Source organism: Scylla paramamosain, chromosome 29 (assembly GCF_035594125.1).
Source record: "Scylla paramamosain isolate STU-SP2022 chromosome 29, ASM3559412v1, whole genome shotgun sequence".
NCBI lineage: Eukaryota > Metazoa > Arthropoda > Malacostraca > Decapoda > Portunidae > Scylla > Scylla paramamosain.
Window position 1 is genome coordinate 11,594,380 of NC_087179.1, and position 22,500 is coordinate 11,616,879.

At 40.7% G+C, this 22,500-nt stretch overlaps 3 protein-coding genes across 9 annotated transcripts in view; 2 read left to right on the forward strand and 1 right to left on the reverse strand.

Annotated features, from left to right (window-relative positions):
- Positions 1-11,286, forward strand: part of LOC135115285 (protein BANP-like) — a 93,246-nt gene extending 81,960 nt beyond the window's left edge. Inside the window, exons 3-10 of the mRNA XM_064031886.1 lie at positions 2,453-2,579; positions 2,883-3,082; positions 3,646-3,822; positions 4,202-4,314; positions 4,556-4,734; positions 5,696-5,812; positions 6,255-6,377; positions 8,358-11,286. Of these exons, the coding sequence (XP_063887956.1) occupies positions 2,475-2,579; positions 2,883-3,082; positions 3,646-3,822; positions 4,202-4,314; positions 4,556-4,734; positions 5,696-5,812; positions 6,255-6,377; positions 8,358-8,564 (1,221 nt within the window). The 5' untranslated portion in view covers positions 2,453-2,474 and the 3' untranslated portion in view covers positions 8,565-11,286. The remainder of the gene's footprint in view (positions 1-2,452; positions 2,580-2,882; positions 3,083-3,645; positions 3,823-4,201; positions 4,315-4,555; positions 4,735-5,695; positions 5,813-6,254; positions 6,378-8,357) is intronic.
- Positions 11,287-14,073: 2,787 nt separating this feature from the next.
- On the reverse strand, positions 14,074-19,305 carry LOC135115286 (transmembrane protein 45B-like). 2 transcript variants are annotated; one of them, XM_064031888.1, is made up of 5 exons: positions 19,036-19,305; positions 17,311-17,551; positions 16,552-16,778; positions 15,724-15,840; positions 14,074-15,426 (listed from the first exon to the last, which is right to left on the reverse strand). In XM_064031888.1, the coding sequence occupies exons 2-5, from the start codon at positions 17,540-17,542 to the stop codon at positions 15,097-15,099; spliced, it is 906 nt and encodes a 301-aa protein (XP_063887958.1). In that variant the 5' UTR covers positions 17,543-17,551; positions 19,036-19,305; the 3' UTR covers positions 14,074-15,096. The 2 variants fall into 2 exon arrangements, with proteins under 2 accessions (XP_063887958.1, XP_063887957.1); XM_064031887.1 differs by having other exon boundaries at positions 19,259-19,292.
- A 2,546-nt stretch (positions 19,306-21,851) lies between these two features.
- Positions 21,852-22,500, forward strand: part of LOC135115283 (alpha-(1,3)-fucosyltransferase C-like) — a 13,767-nt gene continuing 13,118 nt past the window's right edge. The window contains exon 1 of one of the 6 annotated variants that reach the window (XM_064031881.1): positions 21,852-21,903. The gene's annotated coding sequence lies outside the window, so the exon portion shown is untranslated. Of the gene's footprint in view, positions 21,910-21,989; positions 22,226-22,253 lie in introns of those variants that run through there. The other 5 variants (XM_064031885.1, XM_064031882.1, XM_064031884.1 and 2 more) reach the window with 5 other exon arrangements.

Consider the following 22,500-nt stretch of genomic DNA (forward strand, 5'->3'; position numbering starts at 1 on the left):
CTGTCTGTCTGTCTGTCTGTCTGTCTGTCTGTCTGCCTGCTTGTGTATCTATCTATTTGTCTGTTTCTTTGTATTCGTCTCTGGCTGTCTGTGTGTATGTTTGTCTGTCTGTCTTGTCAGTTTATCTATCTATTCCTATATTTATCTATCTTATTTATTTATTTCCACTTGCTGTTTAACTTGCTCACCCATTTATCCCCTAAGTCCTTTAAATATAGCACCCCATTTTCTTTCCCACCTCCTTTATTTCTCCCGTATTTCATGATCAACTTCAACCAAACCCAACACACTTCCTTATAAAGCATTCTCCCCCCCCCCAATACTTTACACCCACTGGCTGGCTAACGTGTGGAGGTGACGGCGTGTGCTGCCAATGTGCCCAGTGTTGTTGGAAGATTACTAATACCCGTGCTGCCTCATTTCTATAACATACACGTAGTTATTTCAAAGCTTCATATTTATTGTATTACCGCTGCTTCTCCACGCCCCGCCTCTGCCCGGATTTACTGCGCTGTGATGGCTGTTGCATTGTGGGTATTAGGGTCGTGTTGTGTTTACATGTATGGTCTCTTGATGTGTAGTAAGTAGTGTTGTGTATAAAGGTATTGAGGTGTACGGTTGTGTGAGGGTTAGGTACGAAGGCTGGTGTAGGTTATTACTGATGATGGTACTGTTGATAATACGACTTTTTCTTTTCGTTTCTTTTTTTTTTTTTTTTTTTTTTTTTTTGTATTCCTAACACTGATTTATGTTGTTGTTGTTGTTTTTAGTTAATGTAATGTTATTTGTTTATTATGTTGCGTATTTCAGGCACATTTTAATTTTTTTTTCTGTTTTTATTTTATTTATGTGTTTACTTTGTTTTAGTAATTCATTTATCTATTTAATCCAAATGCGAGTAATATAACTGAAGACGAACAATGATTTCAACAAACGATATACAAACTAACCGTTAGCTGGCGTAAACAAAGATTTATTAAACACCACACAAATATATACCGGTATGACATATTTAATACAAACACAAACGCACTCGCACATTCCTTCTTCGTAGCAGCCTTCAAGAGAGAAATAACCCGTCTAGTGCAATTATAAGCCGGACCCAATTCATCAACTCTATTTAAATAAACACTATGATCTGCTACTTGACGCAAACAATATATAACACATTTATCTTTCTCATAATTATCAGCCATGCTCAATTTGAAGAACCAGGATAATCAACATCACTTCCTTTATTCTAATCTAAATTTTGTTATTGTTTTGTGTGGACTTGTGTGTATAATTTCTTTACGTTACTTGCATGTGTAATTTAGTTTTGTGGTTTTACTTCAGTGCATATCCTGTGGCATTGCATTAGTTCCGTATATAACAATCTTTTGACTGTATTTTTTTTGGGGGGACTTGTTTCTTTATTTTTTCTTCTTAACATTTTGCTCTTAAAAAAAAATAATAAAAAAAAAGAAAAAGAAATAGATAAATGTTGTTATTCTGTGGCATAACGTCAGAATACAAGAGCCTACCCTTCAGTCTATTCTTTTCCCATTCATCGAAAACGTAAAAATTAAATGGTGGACTTAAACATTCTAAAATTTACTCGGTGCCAAAACACCCGCGCAACACCCTACGTATTTCTATAAACAAACCAGTAAAAAAAATAATGAAAAAATACATATCTTTCACAATAGATAGATGTAAATAATCACAAGTCCAAGAGAATCGGAAATAAAATACACTCGTAGGGACAAGACACCGCCATATTGAATACCGGCAGCCTACTCCTCGCCCTCTGCGGGATTTTGCGAGATTTCGAGGCATGGTGACGCTCTTTGTGCTTTTCCTCTCGCCGCCGGGAGTGTCAGTGCCCCAGCCTATCCCCGCGCCCCCAGCTCACCCAGGGGGAGGCAGGGGATGGCGGGGCGGCGGGATGTTGAGGAAGGTCATTGAAGAGGTTGTAGGGAGAGAGGGAGAGGGGGTCTGGTGTTGTGGTGTTAGTGGTGCTGCGTGTGTGTGTTAGTGTCAATCTTAATCTATTAATTTCCTGAGATTGTTTATTTATAGGGCAAAGATGTGATGTTTTATTTATTTATTTATTTGTTTATCTTACATATTGTGATGTATACACTCAAGAAATCACCTGTGAAATTAGTGAACTAGATGAATCCTAAGCTAATCTAACCTAACCAAACTAAACCTAATCTAAAACTAACTAAACTTTAACTAAACCTAACACAATCTAAACAAGCCAAACCAAACGTTAACTTAATCAAGTGTAAAATAACCAAACTTAACAACACCTAAACAAACCAAGCCCATAAATGAAAATGCCACTCTCTCTCTCTCTCTCTCTCTCTCTCTCTCTCTCTCTCTCTCTCTCTCTCTCTCAAAAAGTCATAATATTCTGGGCATCATCAATATTGTGACTGTTTTGACCCCCTCCCATCCCCCACAGGCTGGAAAGGAGGGTTGCCATCATGGGGGAGGAGAGTGAGGAGGAGTGTGACCCCCCCAGCAGCCTCCCCCCAGTCAAGCGTGTCAGACTCACCCAAACGGATCTCCTTAACTTGCTCCTGAATGAGGTATGTGTATGTGTGTGTGTGTGTGTGTGTTATTGCATGTAAGTCTCTCTTTGTCTCTTCTCTTTCCCTTTCTCACATTCTTTTCCCTCTGGTTTCCTTTCAGTCACCAAAATAAGAAAATAAGATAATAATACTGAAAATATCTCCTTATGTTTGTTTTTCCCTCATTTCCTCAACAGACAAGGGAAAAAAATGAGGAAAAATTATACTGTAAACCTCCTCTATTATATTTGTCCTCATTTCCAAAACAGGCAAGAAAAAAGGGAAAAAAAAAAATTATTCACACACAACACCCTCCCGCAGGTGACAGAGATCAGAACATGCATGAACACACGCCTCACCTTGCTGGAGAACAAGGTGTCGGTTTTGGTTCACACCTGCAACAAGATTTCCTCCCGGCTAGACACCATGGAGCAGCTGGCCACCAACTCCGCCTCCTCCTCCACCTCCGCCTCCTCCACCTCCACCTCGTCAGCCACGTCCAAGCAGTCTGACCAAAATGTGTATGTTGTTGGATCTTTTCTCTCACTTTCTCTCTTTGTCTCTCTTTTTTTTTACAGTTTGGTTGTGAGCTAATGAAAGTTTAAGGGTTTTGAGTAATGATTGAAGTAAAAGCAAAGGTAACTGGGAAGATAATTGTCTTATTTCATTGTTTTCTTAGAGCGAAGGGTTGGCACCATGTACGATTATCCTCCAGTTGTTTCTGTCCCTTGCATCATCCTCTGTGACTCCCATCCTTTACAGTTCAACCACAGTTCAATCCCTGCATTTCACTGTCTTCTTGATCTTGAGTCTTCTCCAGTTGTTTCTGTCACATCTTCCTCTGAGGCTCCCATCCTTTGCAGTTCAACCACAGTTCAGTCCCTCCATTTCACATGATCTTCCTTAAACTGCTTTTCTCCATGCTCTTAGTCTACAAATGAAGACACATTAGGGAAGATGAGGATAACTATCACTGTAACTTCCCAAGGTGTAGTATATAGTGCTGTCTCGTGACCCTCGCTGGCACCACACCACCACCACACGACCTGTCTATGGTGTTCTAACTGCTCCTCTTCTGCTGCAGGGGCATGGGCATGGCGATGGACATGGCCGGCTCCTCCTCTGTCTTGGTGCAGGACACAGAATCCAGCACAAACATGAACGTCATCTCTCTCAACTCAGAGGATGACTTCCCTCATGGCTCCTGGCTGGGTGACCCCTCCCAGCCCAACATGAGGGTGCGCTGCCCCATCACGCCGCAGTAGGTGTTTTAGGAACTGTTCAGGTGTCTGGGTGTATGTACTGGGTGTTGTATGAGGAAAGTCAGTGTAAATGAAATATGAAGGGATTCTGAGTTGGAAATATTGTTTGGTTAGATGCATTTGATTCCATGGTTTAGTCTTACATTTATCTGTTAATTTCTCCAGTTGATGTATTATTGCCTGCTGTCACTTTACTTTGTCCAAATGTCTTTTTTATAGAGGTTGTAACCTTTAACGTATTCTTAAAAAATCTCCTTTGTATCTTGTGTGTGTGTGTGTGTGTGTGTGTGTGTGTGTGTGTGTGTGTGTGTTTATTATTCATTTATTTATATAATTCATCCTTGACCAGTCGTTGTGACCACGTTCATCCTCCTCCAGGAACTTGCTGCACATCAACTCCACTTGCATCACGGCAGAGAAGATGGCCCTCACCCTGCTGGATTACCTCTTCACCAAGGATGAGCTGGCCACCTCAAACCTCTCTGGCAGAAGTGAGTGTTTGCCTTCATTGTTATTCACTCATTTGTTATAACAGGGACCAATGGGGCTGAGAGTGAGAGTGATGTGTGTGTGGATGTGTTCTGTTGTCATTACCCATTCTTTCATCTCCAGGCAGTATTATAATTTTTTAATGTGTTCTGTTGTCATCACCCATTCATTCCCCTCCATACAATACTTTCTTCAATGTGTCCCTGTGTCTTGCACCACCACTAAGTGCCACCTGCTCCCCAGGCCGGTGGAACAAGAAGCAGCTGGACCCCCTCATGATGTTCGGCATCCGGTGCCACCTGCAGTACAAATTCAACATCCATTTGAAACTGTGGCACAAGATTTGTCAGAATATGGACTCCAAGTGTCGGTCTGCATGGAAGCGGCGCATCCGAGGCATGGTGACTCAGCCCAAGCAGCGGGTGAGAGAGAGAGAGAGAGATACATCATCTCTAGCTAAAACAGCTTCTATGAAGTTAGGTGTTCTGAGACGTCTCCGCCAGTTTTTCTCACCCCCCCAGCTGCTAACTCTGTACAAGGGCCTTATCCGTCCATGTATGGAGTATGCTTCACATGTCTGGGGGGGTTCCACTCATACTGCTGTTCTAGACAGGGTGGAATCAAAAGCTTTTCGTCTCATCAACTCCTCTCCTCTAACTGACTGTCTTCAGCCTCTCTCTCACCGCCGCAATGTTGCATCTCTAGCTGTCTTCTACCGCTATTTTCATGCTAACTGCTCTTCTGATCTTGCTAACTGCATGCCTCCCCTCCTTCCGCGGCCTCGCTGCACAAGACTTTCATCTTTCTCTCACTCCTATTCTGTCCACCTCTCTAACGCAAGAGTTAACCAGTATTCTCAATCATTCATCCCTTTCTCTGGTAAACTCTGGAATTCCTTGCCTGCTTCTGTATTTCCACCTTCCTATGACTTGAATTCCTTCAAGAGGGAGGTTTCAAGACACTTATCCACCAATTTTTGACCACTGCTTTGACCCTTTTAGGGACTGGCATTTCAGTGGGCATTTTTTTTTATTAGATTTTTGTTGCCCTTGGCCAGTATCCTTCCTACATAAAAAAAAAAAAAAAAAAAAAATTTATTTACTAGACAAGAGGTCAGTAAATTACAGAAACTTGCTTTACTTTTTTTTGGGTTGGGAAAATGCATTAGCTGTAGGAAAGGTGTAATTGTCAAGCCAAAATCATGTAGAGTCATGTTAGGTGTATTAGCTTGTGTATTATTGTTTATACATGGAAGAGAAAAAGCAGAGTTTTTATGTTTATGCATTAGGTGTTATTTATGCATGGAGGAGGAGAAGAGCAAAAGAGCTTAAATTCTCAGCACTAGTTTTAGCCAGTGTGTGATGCATGTTCCCACCCTGGCAGCAGGCACCCCAGATCGGCCACACCTCGTCAGTACGCAAGGACCCAGCCGTCACCGAGGACATCTCTTTCGACTTTGACTCCCTGCAGAACTCCAACCTTGACCTGAGTGATGTGAAGGCAAGTTATGAACACTTCTTAAGTATTAACTCCCTGGGGTGTTATGGTTTTCATTAATCTTTACAGTTCTTGGCAGACATCAGATGCTCTTTGTTTGTCCAAGATGCAGGAGGGATCTTTGGAAGTGCCAAAATCATGAGAAGCACCATAGCCATCTGTATTTCACCAAGATTCTACCAAATGACAATTCCATGTACTGTATTCTTTAAACACAACAAGCTAAAGTAAAATGACAGCCAAGATTATGTACGTCTCACATAAGCATCAGAACAAAGTGCGTTTCCCTAATGCAGATAAGTTTTGAGATTCATCCACATCCCTGAAGGTGAAGAAGGAAAACTGGCACACTCACCAGACGTTTATTTTTCCTCTTTTTCTTTGGCAAGTGTCCCCTTACAGAAAAAAAGTAACCCAACATACCTGACCTGTCTCTTCCCTGCAGGTCATCACTCAGTCGCCCACGTGTGAGCTGAGGATTCTGAACGCCACACCCGAACAGATTTCTCAGCTACAAGACACACAGGAGATTATTCTGTCGGAGGAGCAGATCCTTACACCGCCCTCGGTACGTTGCCTTGTTCCTCTTTGCTGTCAATCTCTGCCTCAGTTCAGACTACTATTTGCTGTTCTTCTCTTGGGTGCATCATTAGTGACCGACTTTGTATGCGAGAGGCTGTAGTTTGTATATCTGAGGGCTGTGAGTAAGGAGTGAGAGAGGCTGTAGTTTGTAGTCTAGATCTGTGGTTAATGAAAGAATGATTGTGAGAGTGACTGCCTGTGGCAAGGGGCCCAGTGTCAGACTCTCAAAATGGAGGTGTGATCATTTCCATAGTTTTCCCACTATCCTAGAAGCAACAGTAATGTGAGGATAGCTGTTTAGTAAATAAATGTTGGATGTTTGTGTAGCAGCCATTCATACTTAGGGGTAATTCTTGTGCAAATTTCACCTTGCATCACCCCAATTTCCCCCAATTTCCAAAAAATATTACAGTTTTATTAGATGGTAGTGTAAAAATAGGCATTATTAGTAGCATGTGGCACAAACATTGATATTTACCAAGCAAGAGACTAAGATGACAACATTGTGGCTGGTGAGGGATGCACTGCTGTGCATCCCTCACCAGCAGCACACACAATATAGCTATCCTCACATTACTATTATTTCTACAATAGCAGAAAAATTACAGAACTGATTACACCACCACCTCCATCTAAAGGGCCTTCCTTGCACTGGGCTCTTTGTCACAGACAGTCACTCACAGACTTGCTCTCATTAACCACACAGCATTTCTCCATGAATGCAGGTGGCCTCTTGGAAGGGGGGGTGTGGATGACAATTAGGAGAACAATAGAAAGATGGAGAGAGGAATATATACAGGGGTCTGGTTTTCTCCTCTAGTGTGGTCTTTTCTTCTCTCGGGTGGTGGTGGTCTTCTCTTCTCTTCTCTTCTCTTCTCTTGGGTGGTGGTGGTGGTCTTCTCTTCTCTTCTCTTGGGTGGTGGTGGTCTTCTCTTCTCTTCTCTCGGGTGGTGGTGGTCTTCTCTCCTCTTCTCTCGGGTGGTGGTGGTCTTCTCTCCTCTTCTCTCGGGTGGTGGTGGTCTTCTCTCCTCTTCTCTCGGGTGGTGGTGGTCTTCTCTCCTTTTCTCTCGGGTGGTGGTGGTCTTCTCTTCTCCCCTCTCGGGTGGTCGTCTTCTCTTCTCCTCTCTCGGGTGGTCTTCTCTCCTTTTTCCTCTGGTGGTCTTCTATTTCTCTTCTCTTTCCCTGGTGGTTATCTCTTCTCTGGTCTTGTGTTTCTCTTCTGTCAGCCACCTCCTCTCAGTATAATACCATCAGTAAATAAAAGTGCATTCATCACTCCTCTCTACCATCACCATTCTCCAAATTCAATCTGCCTGCATTTTTTCACCTGTGGGTCCCGTCATTCAACAGCAGGCATAGGAGACGACTGCCACCATTTTCCCTCACTGTTGTGGTGGAGTGAGGAAACTTGAGTATTCTATCAGTTATGGTAGATCAATGAGGGGGTAGTGGCAGTGGAGGGAGTGGCTAGACCATTACCACATTACCACAGCCACCAGTGAATAATGTTGGCAGGGGAAAGCAGGTGCAGTGTAAAGAAAGGTGATGGTACAGAATGGTGCTTGACTCCATTCTCTGCTCACTGCTAGTGCTGCCATGATGGGAGCAGTGTGGACCTGTAGGAGAAATGAGGGAGTGAGAGCAGGAACTTTGTGAAGTCTTGCTTGGTACTCTACGACAACCAAGATGTAAGACCAGCGTGGAAGATTAGAAACTAATTGTTTTTTATTGAAATGTGATTTTATGTAACACTAAATTCTATATAATACTACATTTAAATCACCTATGTAGCACAAAATTTAAGTCATCAAGATTTACTATACAAAAAATTGTACTTCTTTTCTGGAAACTTAAGAACATTTAACTAATAATCTCCTAGGTATCTATCATTGCAAGTTTTTAAAATTATCCACTAAAAACACTGATATTTATGGAACTAATGAACACGTACTTCCATCCCCTTCAGAACGAGAAGAGCATCCTGATCAGCAACTCCTCCCCGTCAGTGGCCATAGGGGGGGAGGGGCTGGGGGGGGAGCTGGACATTGGCCAGTCCCCGTCGCTGGCCTCCATCGACCACTCGGACCACCGCATCACCCTCAAGACCGAGCCGGGCCTGGCCATCTTGGACCAGCATGGCATCCTGGCCCGGGACTCTGAAACAGATGACTGAGGGTGACAGGATGATGGTGATAGGGTGACACAGGGATGGGATGACAGGGTGACTGGTCCTACTGTGTATACATCTTGTGCTTTCCTCTCCGTCACCTCATCCTCGTCATCCCACACGTGATCAGATTACTTAGGTACTTTTCTCTGTTTATTCTAGTCTGTCTTTATTTCATCAAGGTGGATTACTGTTTCTACTCATTCCAGACTGTTTTTGTTTATTTCATATCACATTTCTACTGTGTCCTTACTCTAGATTGATGTTTCTACTCTTAATAAATCATGTCTTGTCATCACTTTCAACTGTCCCCTGTAAGTGCCATGGTCTATGTTAAGCTATACACAAACATTCCACTATTACTGTATGCCTCTATTGGGTGGGGAAAGTCACATGCAAGGGTACAGAGGCTACACACAAGTACTTCCTAGCTTGATGGAGATATTTCATTAATGGAATAAATACTTTCCAACACTCCACTCAGCCACTTCCAGTCCAGCATTCTAATCACTGCACCTATCCACCACTGTGCCCCAATGACAGTAATAACATCCTTGTGTAATTATGACGAGAATGGAGAAAACTAACCTCTTCGCTGTACGCCATGACAGTTGGTCAGCCTGGTGGTGCAGTGGTTAGAAGTCCCCAGCTCGAATCTCTGGCAGGATGGAGATAACTTGGCCTCTCTCTATCTCTCTCTCCCCCCATGCTGTAGTCTTGGTCCACTTGGGTTCATCTCGCCATGCTGTAGCCTCCGTTCACCTAGAAGACATTAATTAAGGACTGCAAGCCTCGTCATGACACTGGAACCCTGAACCCACCCAAAGCTAGCATTGAGGTGCTTGGCTTGATCCCTCTCCCTCTTCATGTTAAAGGCACAACCTCTGATGACTGATACTTTTGATTCATTACACTCACTCGCCTAACTATTAAATTTTTTTTTTTTTTTTCTGTCATTAGACCACTATGGCTTTTACTTCCACCTTGCAAGCTAAACATGTGTACTTTAACTCTGTAGTCACTCATACATAAATATCTTTTGGTGTGCTTGTCCTGTTCATTTACACATTCACTTTCTTTAGTTTTCTATTGTTAGTTCAGTCACACCACCACCAGACCATCACATCACCACTCATCTGCAACATCAAAGGTAATCTCTGCTATGCCTAGACATCACATCACCACTCAGGTATCCACCACTCCTATGCATCATGACTCTCTGTGCTCCTCCTCATCCCAGCAGTGAGGCTCCACAGTATTCTCAAACATATCACTCATTCTTCTCAGTGTTCCTCCTTCCCCGGTATTCTCAGTACGTCTCATGCACACCCTGCTGTTCTCCCTCAGTCCTGTTCACTTGCTCCTTTGTGTTTTGTTTCTTGTATTTCTTTCTCTGGTTTATGAATTACTGGGAAGCTGCCTCATCAGTCTTCATGTTGACCACTCTTCCCTCATAGGCTTACTAATACCACTTGTACTGTGTAATTGTATTTAACAAATTATATTTTTCAAGAACTTTACTTCAGTCATTTACTCCATATATGTACAAGTGACTGGCTGCTGTTTGTACTGTCAGTGACAATGACAGTATTGTTTTAACACTAACTGTAGCTCTTTGTAACCACGAGTCCAAGACTGGAAGCCCCAGGGCTGTAAATCACTGCAGGAGGTTGTTCCTCCAAAACTGTTATATTACTACACATACTAATTTTATACTTTTAATAATTAAGAGCTTTAGAAGCAAGCTGGCCTTTGAAGCCCCTTGGCTAATGTATGTTGTACCTGAGTATTACCCATTGTCAGTCTGGTGCAGGTGTTGCGACTTGCACTGCTTGTTATCACTTTGTCAGTATTATGGGAAAAGTACTGGAATCATTATGTGAAAATTTCAAGGCAGGTGTCTGTCACCAGGCGTTGCCCTTCCCACTCAGCAAGCTTCATGTTGGCACGTGTTCTGACTGAATTACTAAATTGAAAGACTTGAAAATAAATTATGCAGTTTTCCTATACATGAATCCAGACTTTGGATTAATATCACCATCATGAAATTAGTACTGGATTCATGCACAAACCCTGGAGCACTACATACCTGAAGGCAGGGGCTGTGTGAGAGGCAGCACACACTTGAGGCAAGGGTTGGGTGAAGGCAACACCTGGCAGACACCTTTGCCAGCCCCTCATTATACATTAGTAACCTATAATTCTTGTATTCTGTAAAAAGATAAATAATGTTAAATCAGAAATTGTGAGGCAGAGGGGAGAATGGTGTGTGTGTGTGTGTGTGTGTGTGTGTGTGTGTGTTTTGACAGCCTGTTGGAGTGGCCTGTCAGTAATGCATAGACTGTAGCTGCCCATCAGGCCCCTGCACCATCTCTACCTCACTCCATCACCTCACCAACACAGCCACTCGTGTGCCACCAGCTTTGTCAACCACCACCGTGAGGCCTGACAGAGACAACCTCCTGATCATCATGTAGAAACTGTCACACCAACCAGAACTTACCATCGCCAGAGCCTTCAGGTGTCCTCGTGTAGGCATCTCCCTCAGCAGGAAGGTCCCCAAGATTCATGGCCGTCAACCTGTCAATAAGAAGAAGTGAGAGTGATGCTGTGACTTGTGTCTTGGTTCATGTTGAGCAGGGAAGCCTTCCAATGCAGCTATTTTGATTATGTATGATTGTACCAAACACCAGATTATAATTACCTAATAAAAAGTCTTGTAATATAATTATGTAGTTTTATTATCCAATGTTGAAGTTAAGTGTTACTATGAAAGAGCAACAGTACAAGTAAGGGTAGCCTTCTTAATTGGTGTTTAGACCCACTTCACTTCTCGCTGATTAATTACTCTATAACTGCCTAACGAGAATAAGAGAAGAACAAGAACAAAAAAGAAATAAGACGAGGAAACAGGGATAAAGAAAAAAATAGAAAAAACAGCATATCGGTGGAGAAGGGGAGAAAGAGGTGATAAAGACAGGAAAGAATGAACACGAGGGCAAGAACAAAGATGAGGCAACAGGGATAAGGAAAAAAAGAAAAAGGAAAAACTAGTAAAAAAAAAATAACAGTAGAAAAAAATGATATAGAAAACACTGGACACAAAGATAAAAAAAAAATAATAGGAGGAAACAGATAAGGAAAATCTAGTAAAAAAAATAAGAAAATCGGTAGAGAGAAAAAAAAAAACGATAGACAGGAAAGACACACAAGATAAATGGCAAAAATCGAGAGTTTAAACATGGTAGACATCAAAGGTAATAAATACACTTAACACTACTGAGATGAAAGAGTGAAAGGTAAAGAACATGCGGGAGGGAAAGGTGAATGATCAAGTGTGTTCAAAGGAAGCTGTGGCGAGGCGCGAGGCGGAGGGAGTTTTAGAGAGAGGGAGGAGGGGGAGAAACAGCCTGACTACCAACTGCTGTTACCATTAATCCCTTTGTTATGATCATCCTTCCTTATTCTTGATGTAAAAACTGTTTGCAATGAGAAGCAGAAAAGGAAAAAGGCAAAATAGAAGTTTAATTTTGTCTCTACGCAGCGGAAACATTTACGAGCCAAGCATAAAAATAATGTAAAAAAAAAAAAATATATATATATATATATATATATATATATATATATATATATATATATATATATATATATATATATATATATATATATATATATATATATATATATATATATATATATATATATATATATATATATATATATATTAAAGAAAAATTGTCAGAGTGTAAGGGTTAAAAACAAAAGATCACTACCTGTACAATACTAATCAAAATTACCTGTAAGCTTACCAGTGTACTAATGACTAACCACAACCACCTATTAGTTGAAAGCAGCAGTGTGGCATTCACTACCCGCCCAAGACACGGCGCCGCGTGAATGTTTCAGTGGCGAGGTTCGAACGAGCGAGGGAAGCACCCGAACCTCAAACTATCCCTACGAACTATACTGAAAAGAATTACTGCGAGTGAAAACGTTATTGCAATAATAATAATAAAATGAATCCATATATATATATATATATATATATATATATATATATATATATATATATATATATATATATATATATATATATATATATATATATATATATGGTAAATTTATAGTTTAAGCCAATGTCCCCAATCTCTACCCACGGCCCACGGCGTTATTATTAATTTCCGACAAGTAGTGTAATCATTAGAAATGATGTGAATAGTGAGAAGAACAAAATGAGGTAGGTTATTACCACGTAGTGTGTAATGGCTTAAACTATAATATAACCCTAACCTAACCTAACAACTGACGTTCAGGCAACAATACACCATTTATGTTTACCTGTGGACTTAAAAAAAGTTGAGAGCGCTGTGCATTCCCAGGCCTATTGTGGCGTTATTATTAATTTCCGACAAGTAGTGTAATCATTAGAAATGATGTGAATAGTGAGAAGAACAAAATGAGGTAAGTTATTACCACGTAGTGTGTAATGGCTTAAACTATAATAAAACCATATATATATATATATATATATATATATATATATATATATATATATATATATATATATATATATATATATATATATATATATATATATATATATATATATATATATATATATATGTGTGTGTGTGTGTGTGTGTGTGTGTGTGTGTGTGTGTGTGTGTGTGTGTGTGTGTGTGAAAACATCAAAATCGGTCGAAAAATAAAAGTTCGGTAACATTAGGACTACACAACTTCTGCACTAACCTATACATGTATCTATACCTCACAAAAACACTACATCTATTGTCCTAAATCCTTTTCCGGCCTTATTATACTGATCACACGTAATACTTACAACACGGAGGTGGAGCTCCAGCACCGAGAACACTAACACCTCCAGTTTGACTGCTGGCAATGTACTGACCTTTCTTCTTTGCCCGGGGTCGATGTGGCCGTTGTCGTACTGCGCTTCGCTGCCAGTCGTCACCAAGGATAATCAATTTTCCTCCTTTAATTTTCCTCGTTTTTTTTTTTTTTTTTCCACCAATATTTTTTATTTTTTATATTTTTTTATATTTTGGAACTCAGTACAATATGGATCCATGTCTTGTTACAGAAGATATGCTGGGGACTTTATTAAGGATTTTTATCTTGAACTAGCTTGTCAAGAGAGAGAGAGAGAGAGAGAGAGAGAGAGACGACTAGGAAATACGAACAATAAATATAAGGGAAAGAAAGAGAAAAGGGAAGAGGAGAAGGGTGTGGAGGAGGACAAAGCAGTAATGTGATGAAAGGGGAATGAATAAGAAAGAGTCATGCAAGTTCGAAGCTTTTTTCTCGCTACTGCCAATCACTCAGCCTCACTATACATCAGCATCACTACCTGCAATATCTCTTATTCACAAATCAATAAGGAATCAGGGGTGTATATAGATGCAGTAAAGTATTAAAAAGTATTAATTAGAGTGACTGGGTAAAGGTGTCATTGCTTCGGTCATGAGGTTCGAACGAGCGAGCGAAACAACGAGTCTTAAATCATATCTTTATGTATTTCAGGTCCATTTAAGTTTACACATTCATACATACATGCAAAATTCGTACATACATATACACCAAGCAAGGAATAGTGGTAAATATTGTCCTCTGTGTGTGTGTGTGTGTGTGTGTGTGTGTGTGTGTGTTAGTTGTATTCATTTAGTTTCGTGTCCTTACTTATTTAATTGTCAGTTGTGGTTTTAATTGTTTGGCTTAATGTTAAATATTATGAGAGAGAGAATCTTGCTACATACAGCGGAGCCTCTTAGTGATAAAGGTTTTCTATGATGTGTCTGTGGAATATCATATTTTTTTGCGAATATTATTTGTTCTGGACTGGAGTTAATTACTTTTTGCCATATATAATTCTTCCGTTTAAATGGAATATTTGACATTACTGTAATTCACAATGTAAAACTGAAGTCAATAAACATCTATCTACCTATCTATCTATCTGTCTATCTATTTGCGTCACGCCTCTTCACCTTTACACACTCGTTAATCTGAGATAAGAGTGTGACCAACGAACGAACGAACGATAAACAAAACAAACTATTATCATTAGTCCAAAGTGAAAATCTTGATTCGATAAACTAGTGAAAGTATAACAACAGTAAACTAACTTTTTTTCTCTCTTATTTCTTACACCAAATCGCGAAATAAATACACACATTCTTTTTAAAATATATATCATGCCAGTATGTATAACGGTAAGAAAAAAAATTATAAGGAACATAAAGAACGAGAACAAGAAACGAGAGAGAAAAAAACAAATGTATATACCAAAAAAAAAATAAAATAAATGTCCCTTAATACTTAATGAATAAAAGCGATCATACTAATAACAAAAGTAACAAAAAAAAAAAATTTGAAACTAACACTCACTAAAAAAAAAACAAAAAAAACTGCTCTTTAACACATCACAACGGGACGAATAAAAGCGAACGAAAAAAAAAAAAAACACTAAAAACTCAAAACCAACACACAAACTCACAACCACAACACCACACCATCACCACTACACATCCTCCTCATCCGAATCATCAATAATCCTACGAACCTGCTCCGAATCCATTTTCGAGAACTGAGCAACTGAGGACAAGGATGCGGAAGAGGAGGAGGGGAAGGAGGAGGTGAGGGGGTGAAGGATGCGGTAGAGGGCGCCGTTGGAGAGCATCCTGACCTGAGCGTGGACGAGGAAGCAGATGAGGAGCATGAGGGTGAAAACGACTCCATTGTGCCAGCAGAACATGAGGGTAACTATCATCATCTGTCCGTGGTCATTCTCGTTCCAGTGATTACCGATTGGAGGGTAGAGGATGTAGCCCACTTGTATGAACCACGTGCCCTGCGAGGAGGAGGAAGAGCAACAGCAGCAGGAGGAGGAGAAGGAAGGAAACACGAATACGAAGGTGAAGAAAAAAATAAAACATGAAGAAAATGAAAGAATGCGAAGATACAGACAAGGAAAGACAGACGAAGGCACACAAAGAAGAATAAGAAGAAGCAGAAGAAGAAGTTTCATTATTCCAATTCTTATTATTCTTATTGTTTATCTTCTTATTTAATACAAAGGATTTCAACTAGCAACAGATTCTTAGACACTGATCAACACACACACACACACACACACACACACACACACCTGCAGGAGCGTGAAGTAGCATCTGAGGAGGGCTGGCATCACGCTTCGTCTGTAGTACATCTCCAGCAGGATGGCCACAATATTCCCCGCCACCACGTACATTAGCAACATGTGCAGCTGGAGAGAGGAAACAAACACATGCTATATTACTGTACGTATACACAACAGGGGAAAGTTTGCTCTATCGCTGAAATGACTGTCTATCTGTGTGCCTTACTAACTTACTTAACGAGCTTGCTGACTGATTAACCATAACCTATAACTGACAGAATGACAGACTGATTAACTGACTGACTGATTGACTAACTGATTAACTAACTGACTGATGAAATAAATGATTGACTGACTGACTGATTAACTGACTGATTAACTGACTGATTAACTGACTGACCAACTAACCAACTGACCAACCAACTAACTAACTGACTGACTATAACTAACTAGACTAATTAACTAAGTGATTAATTAACCGACTAATTAACTAACTACACTAAATACCTGTTTATCTATCAACCTGTCTACCTATCTATCTATTTATCTATCAAAGTCTTATCCATCCTTACACCTCATCGCGCACTCACACCCCTCCATACCAAACTCCCTCATTCACTCCCTACTGAACGTTAGACCGAAAAAAAAAGATACGATAGGTAGATAGGTACTTAGATAATTAGAATGGATAGGAGCTGAGGAAATGGATAGCTGGAACAATAGATTAAAGTGAAAACAACAACAAAAACATGTAAATAGAAGGATAAATACACACTTGATCACCGTTCTCTCTCCACACACACCTCCCTCTCTGCCTTTCCTCACCCCCAGCCTCACCTGTACATCCATGGGCGTCCTCCCGTGCAGGTGGTACAGGAACAGCACGCCCTCCATGCAGAAGGCGAGGGCGGCGGACACGTAGTCAGAGGCGGGGGGCAGCGGCAGGCGGTAGTGGTTGAGGATGTCCACTACGCCGTTCAGACCGAAGAAGAAGTACATGGTCATATGTTGCGCGTTGCCGAGGTGCACAAAGTGGCCGTCCTCGAACCCCGTCACGAGCTCTCCTGCAGAAGGGAAATGGGGTTGGTTTCTGTGGTTTCTATTATTTATTTTAAGGGAGAAAAACAATTACTGTGTTTTTTTTTTTCCTCTCTTTTTCTTTAATTATTATCATTATTTTTTTTTTATTTTTATTTTTTATTTTTTTTCGCTTATGGACGCCGTCACGAACTCTCCCGCAGAAGGAAATGGAAGCGTTTTGTATCTGCATTTGTGTTTGTATTCTTTTTTTTTTTTTTTTAGGAGAGACAATTGCTGTTTTTTTTTTTTTATTATTTATTACTTGTATTCTATTTCTCAACGCTTGAACGCCATCACGAGGTCTCCTGCAGAAGGGAAATGGGGATGGTTTTGTATTATCTTGTACTGCGTCTGTATTTTTTTTTTTTTTTCTTTTAAGGGAGAGACACAATTACTGGACTCTTTTATTATTTTTACTTATTCATTTTTTTTTTTTTTTTTTCTATAGCGACCCTTTGGAAAGTAGTGGAGATGCCTACGGGCAAAAATACTACATAACACACTACCACGCCTTACCTATAATACCAATCACCACTACGGACACTTTCATGCAGGCCTCCACAGGTAACCGCGGGAGGCATCGACAGGGAAAGGTACAGGTGTTGATATAAGGTGTTCTGGCTCCCGCCCCGCCCTGCGCCGTGGCCCTCATGCAGGCGTGGTAGCGCAGGAACACATTGTAGATCCACCAGCAAGCGAAGGTGCCAAAGAAGGACCCAGGCAGCACGTGGCCCATGAAGGTTCCCATGGTGAGTGTCTGTAGGAGGGGCAGAAGGAGTGGTGGTGGTGGTGGTGGTGGTAGTAGTATTAGTAGTAGTAGTAGTAGAAGGAGGAGGAGGAGGAGGAGGAGGAGTAGGAGGAAGAAGTGGAAGATGATGATGATGATGATGATGATGATGATGATGATGATGAAGAAGAGGAGGAGGAGGAGGAGGATGAGGAGGAGGGAAAGAAAAAAAAAGAAAATACTATTCAGGATAATGAAGAAAATTTAATCTAGAGAGGAAATTTCTCTTTCTCTCTCTCTCGGCGGAAAGGAACAAGGAGAAAAAAAATCACAAGAGAGAGGGCGGGAGAAAGAAAACGGGGAGGAGAGAGAGAGAGAGAGAGAGAGAGAGAGAGAGAGAGAGAGAGAGAGAGAGAGAGAGAGAGAGAGAGAGACGCGGGCGGTGAGAAGGTTGGAACCGATATGTTATCTCTGGAATGAACGGTTACTCTTTGTTACGTGGCGAGAGAGAGAGAGAGAGAGAGAGAGAGAGAGAGAGAGAGAGAGAGAGAAAGAGAGAGAGAGTGAGAGAGAAATGATAAAACAGCTGATAAGTCACGGCGCGATAAGTTTCATGGTTTGGTATCTCTCTCTCTCTCTCTCTCTCTCTCTCTCTCTCTCTCTCTCTCTCTCTCTCTCTCTCTCTCTCTCTCTCTCTGCAAAGTTAAGGTAAAGACTAAGAACTACCAGCAATAAAATAGGACGAAGAAAAAAATGAAGATGACGAAGATAAATGAAGAGGATGGGGAAGAGATTGAATGAGAGAAAGCAAGGAGGAGCAGAAGGAGGAGGAGGAGAAGGAGGAGGAGGAGGAGGAGGCATGAAAATTAGGACGAGGACGACGACGAAGAGGATAAATGGAATAAATCAATATTTTTTTTAGCTTAAGGCTGTGTCATTAGTTGAATGTGTGAGTATAGGACGAGAAAAAGAACAACACCAACAACAACAACAACAACAATAGCAGCAGTAGCAGCAGCAGAAACAACAACAACAACAACAACAACAACAACAACAACAACAACAACAACAACAAAACAACAACAACAACAACAACAGCAGCACCACCAGCACCAGCAGCAACAACAACAACAACAACAATAACAACAACAACAACAACAACAACAACAACAACGAGAACAAGAATACGAAGAAGAGGAGGAAGAAGAACAAAAACAAGAACAAGAACAAAAATAGAAAATAAAAACACGAACAAGAAGAAGAAGAACAACAACAACAACAAGGTCGATGATCAACTCAAAGAGGAACACAAAGGAAGAACAAACAGTAGCAAGTAAACACTAGAGGTCAAGAGGCGCTGTGATAAATGAAAACCTGAGAGAGAGAGAGAGAGAGAGAGAGAGAGAGAGAGAGAGAGAGAGAGAGAGAGAGAGAGAGAGAGAGAGAGAAAAGTATTGCAAAGGACGCACACACACGCACACACACACACACACACACACAGGTACGTTTCTTACCTGTATGTACTGATCTATTGACGGACGGGAGGTGCGGATCAAGAAGAACAAGAAGAAAAAGAAGAAGGAGATGAAGGAAGGAGAGTAAAGGAATAACCTCTCGTTGTCTTCAGTAAATAAATAAATAAATAAGATAGAAAGTAACAAAGCAATACGTAATGAACAAAATATATACACTATGAACTCTTCACACCACCACCACTACCACAACTACTGCTATCACCTCTACAAGCCGCACTAACACTGCCACTATCACCACCACCACCACCACCACCACCACTATGGGATGAAACAGAAGACTTTCATCTATTTCTCTTGCTATCTCCGGCTCCCTTCCCCTCCTGATAGCAGCGCCGGGGAGAAGGGGGGTAAAATGCCACACAAGGACACGCCGCAGCCAATCCTGCCATTGCATTTGCGTGATACTGAAGAGAGAGAGAGAGAGAGAGAGAGAGAGAGAGAGAGAGAGAGAGAGAGAGAGAGAGAGAGAGAGAGAGAGAGAGAATATCACGTGAAATACCAGTCTTCTGAATATGGATGACAGCTAATGATAACACACACACACACACACACACACACACACACACACACACACACACACACACACACACACACACACACATACACACACACATTCACTTTTAAATAACCCTGATAAAGTTTACAGTATCTTCATTTCACCGGCTATCATATCGCCTGTCCTCACCTGTGGCCGCCATGTTGTTACGTCATCACTCAGGTAACGTGCTGAGTCCCACGTGCAGTGTTTCTCCTCCTCATCTTCCTTCTGCTTCTTCTTCGCCTCCTCGTGTAGTCACTTTTCAATATTATCATAGTTTTCCATCTAATATTAAAGTTTTCTCTGGTGTTTCTTTGCTATAGGTCCTCGTTTTTTGTTCCTGATATTCTACGATTTTATTTTTATTTTTCTTCTTTTGGTTCATGATGCTTTTCTTAGCTTCGTGGTCCCAGCTCGGCATGGTGGCTGGCAAAATGAAACATGAACAAAATCAGTGTCTATAAATGAACTGAAAATGGAACTGTAAGAAAACACTGAATATAGACAGATTTTCAAACATTTCATTGTCTGATCTCGATACCTTAAGTCTCATGATACCAACTAAAATCGCCTATCTTATGTGTGAATTTCTACATTATTAACAGGAGAAACACTTGAGAACCCGACTAATCATCTCTGTGGCTTTTGAAAACAGTAGTGGTGAGAGAGCGAAGCTTTTCTGAATACGGGCGTTGTTAGTCTCATGATACACACTTAAGCCGTCTACGAAATGAGTTCAGGGACATGACACAAAAGCCTATATAATCAGTACTAAATCTCATATCAATTAACACACGGTTCATTAATGTCAAACCACCCCGGAACGTTTATTAATCTCCTCGACACCCGCCACTAGAGATTCTACTGGCTATACACTGGAAAATCTAATCTTTTAATGCATTCCTCTTACTTGTAGGTGTTTGAAAAGAGTTTATGCAGTACTTTAATGGTGTGATTTGTTGTGTATTACAGCGAATGGGTTAAAATCGCCTGTCCTGCATCCGAGGTGATCTATAGGTCACACACACGGCCGTCACTGCAGCACGCCACACTAGCCAGTCAGGTCCCAGAAGTCAGCGAGACAAAGGTCAGTGACGCCCATTCTTACTGCATTGGGAAACAAGGATCTGGCTTGAACCGGAAAGGTATATATATATATATATATATATATATATATATATATATATATATATATATATATATATATATATATATATATATATATATATATATATATATATATATATATATATATATATATATATATATATATATATATATATATATATATATATATATTAGTATAAAAACATGTGGTAGTAGTAGTAGTAGTAGTAGTAGTAGTAGTAGTAGTAGTAGTAGTAGTAGTAGTATGCTATTATTGTTGTTGTTATTGTTGTTATTGTTGTTGTTGTTGTTGATGTCGTTGTTGTTGTTGTTGTTGTTGTTGTTGTTGTTGTAGTTGTTGTTGTTGTTGTTGTTGTTGATGTTGTTGCTGTTGCTGCACGTGCTGTTATTATTATTATTATTATTATTATTATTATTATTATCATTATTATTATTATTATTAATATTAATGATGATGATGATGATGATGATGATGATGATGACGGTGATGATTACTATTATTACTTCTACTACTACTACTACTATCATCGTTATCATCATTAAAAACGAAAACATTGCGAATCAAACACACTACAACTAAAAAGAAAAAAAACTGACACACACACACACAGACACACACACACACACACACACACACACACACACACACACACACACACATACACACATACACACATATAAAAAAAAAAAACTATACCACACTACATACACACACATACATTATCTTTCTGGCTACACCGGAAGGGAAGGAGATGGACAGCAGGACAGGTGAGTGACCTGAACCTGTTTCCGCAAAACGCCTCAGGCAATTAATGGGACAAGAAAGCAGAGGTTCATTACAATAAGAGTTTACTCACCTCATATCCTTAGATTTCAATTCACAGGTGCCACTTTCTTATATAACCAAATGGAGGAGATAGAGAGAAGTTATTAAGCTCTGCGGACACCATTTAAGCTGTCTACCTGTCTATCTATCCATCTGTCTATCCTGTAACGCAGTGAGGGAGACGGGAGTGCGGCTGAGGTTGCGGGCGAGTGAATCTGTTGACGAGTGAAGAGTAACCAAACACAGCGGGATTATTACAAGCTGGCAACAGTATAATGGTGGTGGTGGTGGTGGTGGTGGTGATGCCGGCAGTAAGGGTGTGTCTTTTGTGGGAGAAGGATACCTGAGTGTGTGTGTGAGTGTGAGTGTGTGTGTGTGACTGCAGAAAGAAACATACGCATGACTTTTTTCTTTTTTTTTTTTTCTTTCTCTCTTTTTTTATGTTCGTTCATCTTTCTTGGGTAATGTGAAGTGACAGCGCGTTGTGTTCGTGTCGCTGTTCGTAGATGCGCTCCAGGGAACAGACACACAGACACACACACACACACACACACACACACACACACACAGACACACACACACCCAGAGGAAGAGGATGCAGTTATAACTACCACTCTCTTTCCATTACGTGAGCAGTGAGGAATGAGGAGTGAGGAGCGGCAGGTGACAGGTGACAGGTGTGAAGTGAGGTGTTATTGCAAGTTACCTATGTGGGATATACTCCTTTACTCTTTACCTGTGCGGTGTGTAGTGATGCTCTAGAGGGTGAGAAAGAGCAGATGACAGGTGTGAAATCAAGGTGTTATTAATATACCTGTGAGTGAAATATTTCTTTGCTTTATCTACCTGTGCGTTAGAGTGTGGAATCAAGGAGTGAGTGGAATGATTTACCTGCCTATAGTGATGCTGCAAAGAGTGAAGAGTTAGTGCGAAGTGTTAGTACAAGTATAAT

What these genes read in the sequence shown, in the direction of transcription:
- LOC135115286 (XM_064031888.1), bottom strand. Translation starts at nt 17,542, where the DNA reads ATGGGAACCTTCATGGGCCACGTGCTGCCTGGGTCCTTCTTTGGCACC. An exon ending in AGTGGTGATTGGTATTATAG is followed by an intron (nt 16,779 to 17,310) that starts GTAAGGCGTGGT and finishes TCCCTTCTGCAG; the next exon opens with GAGAGCTCGTGACGGGGTTC. An exon ending in GCTACTTCACGCTCCTGCAG is followed by an intron (nt 15,427 to 15,723) that starts GTGTGTGTGTGT and finishes TCCTCCTCGCAG; the next exon opens with GGCACGTGGTTCATACAAGT.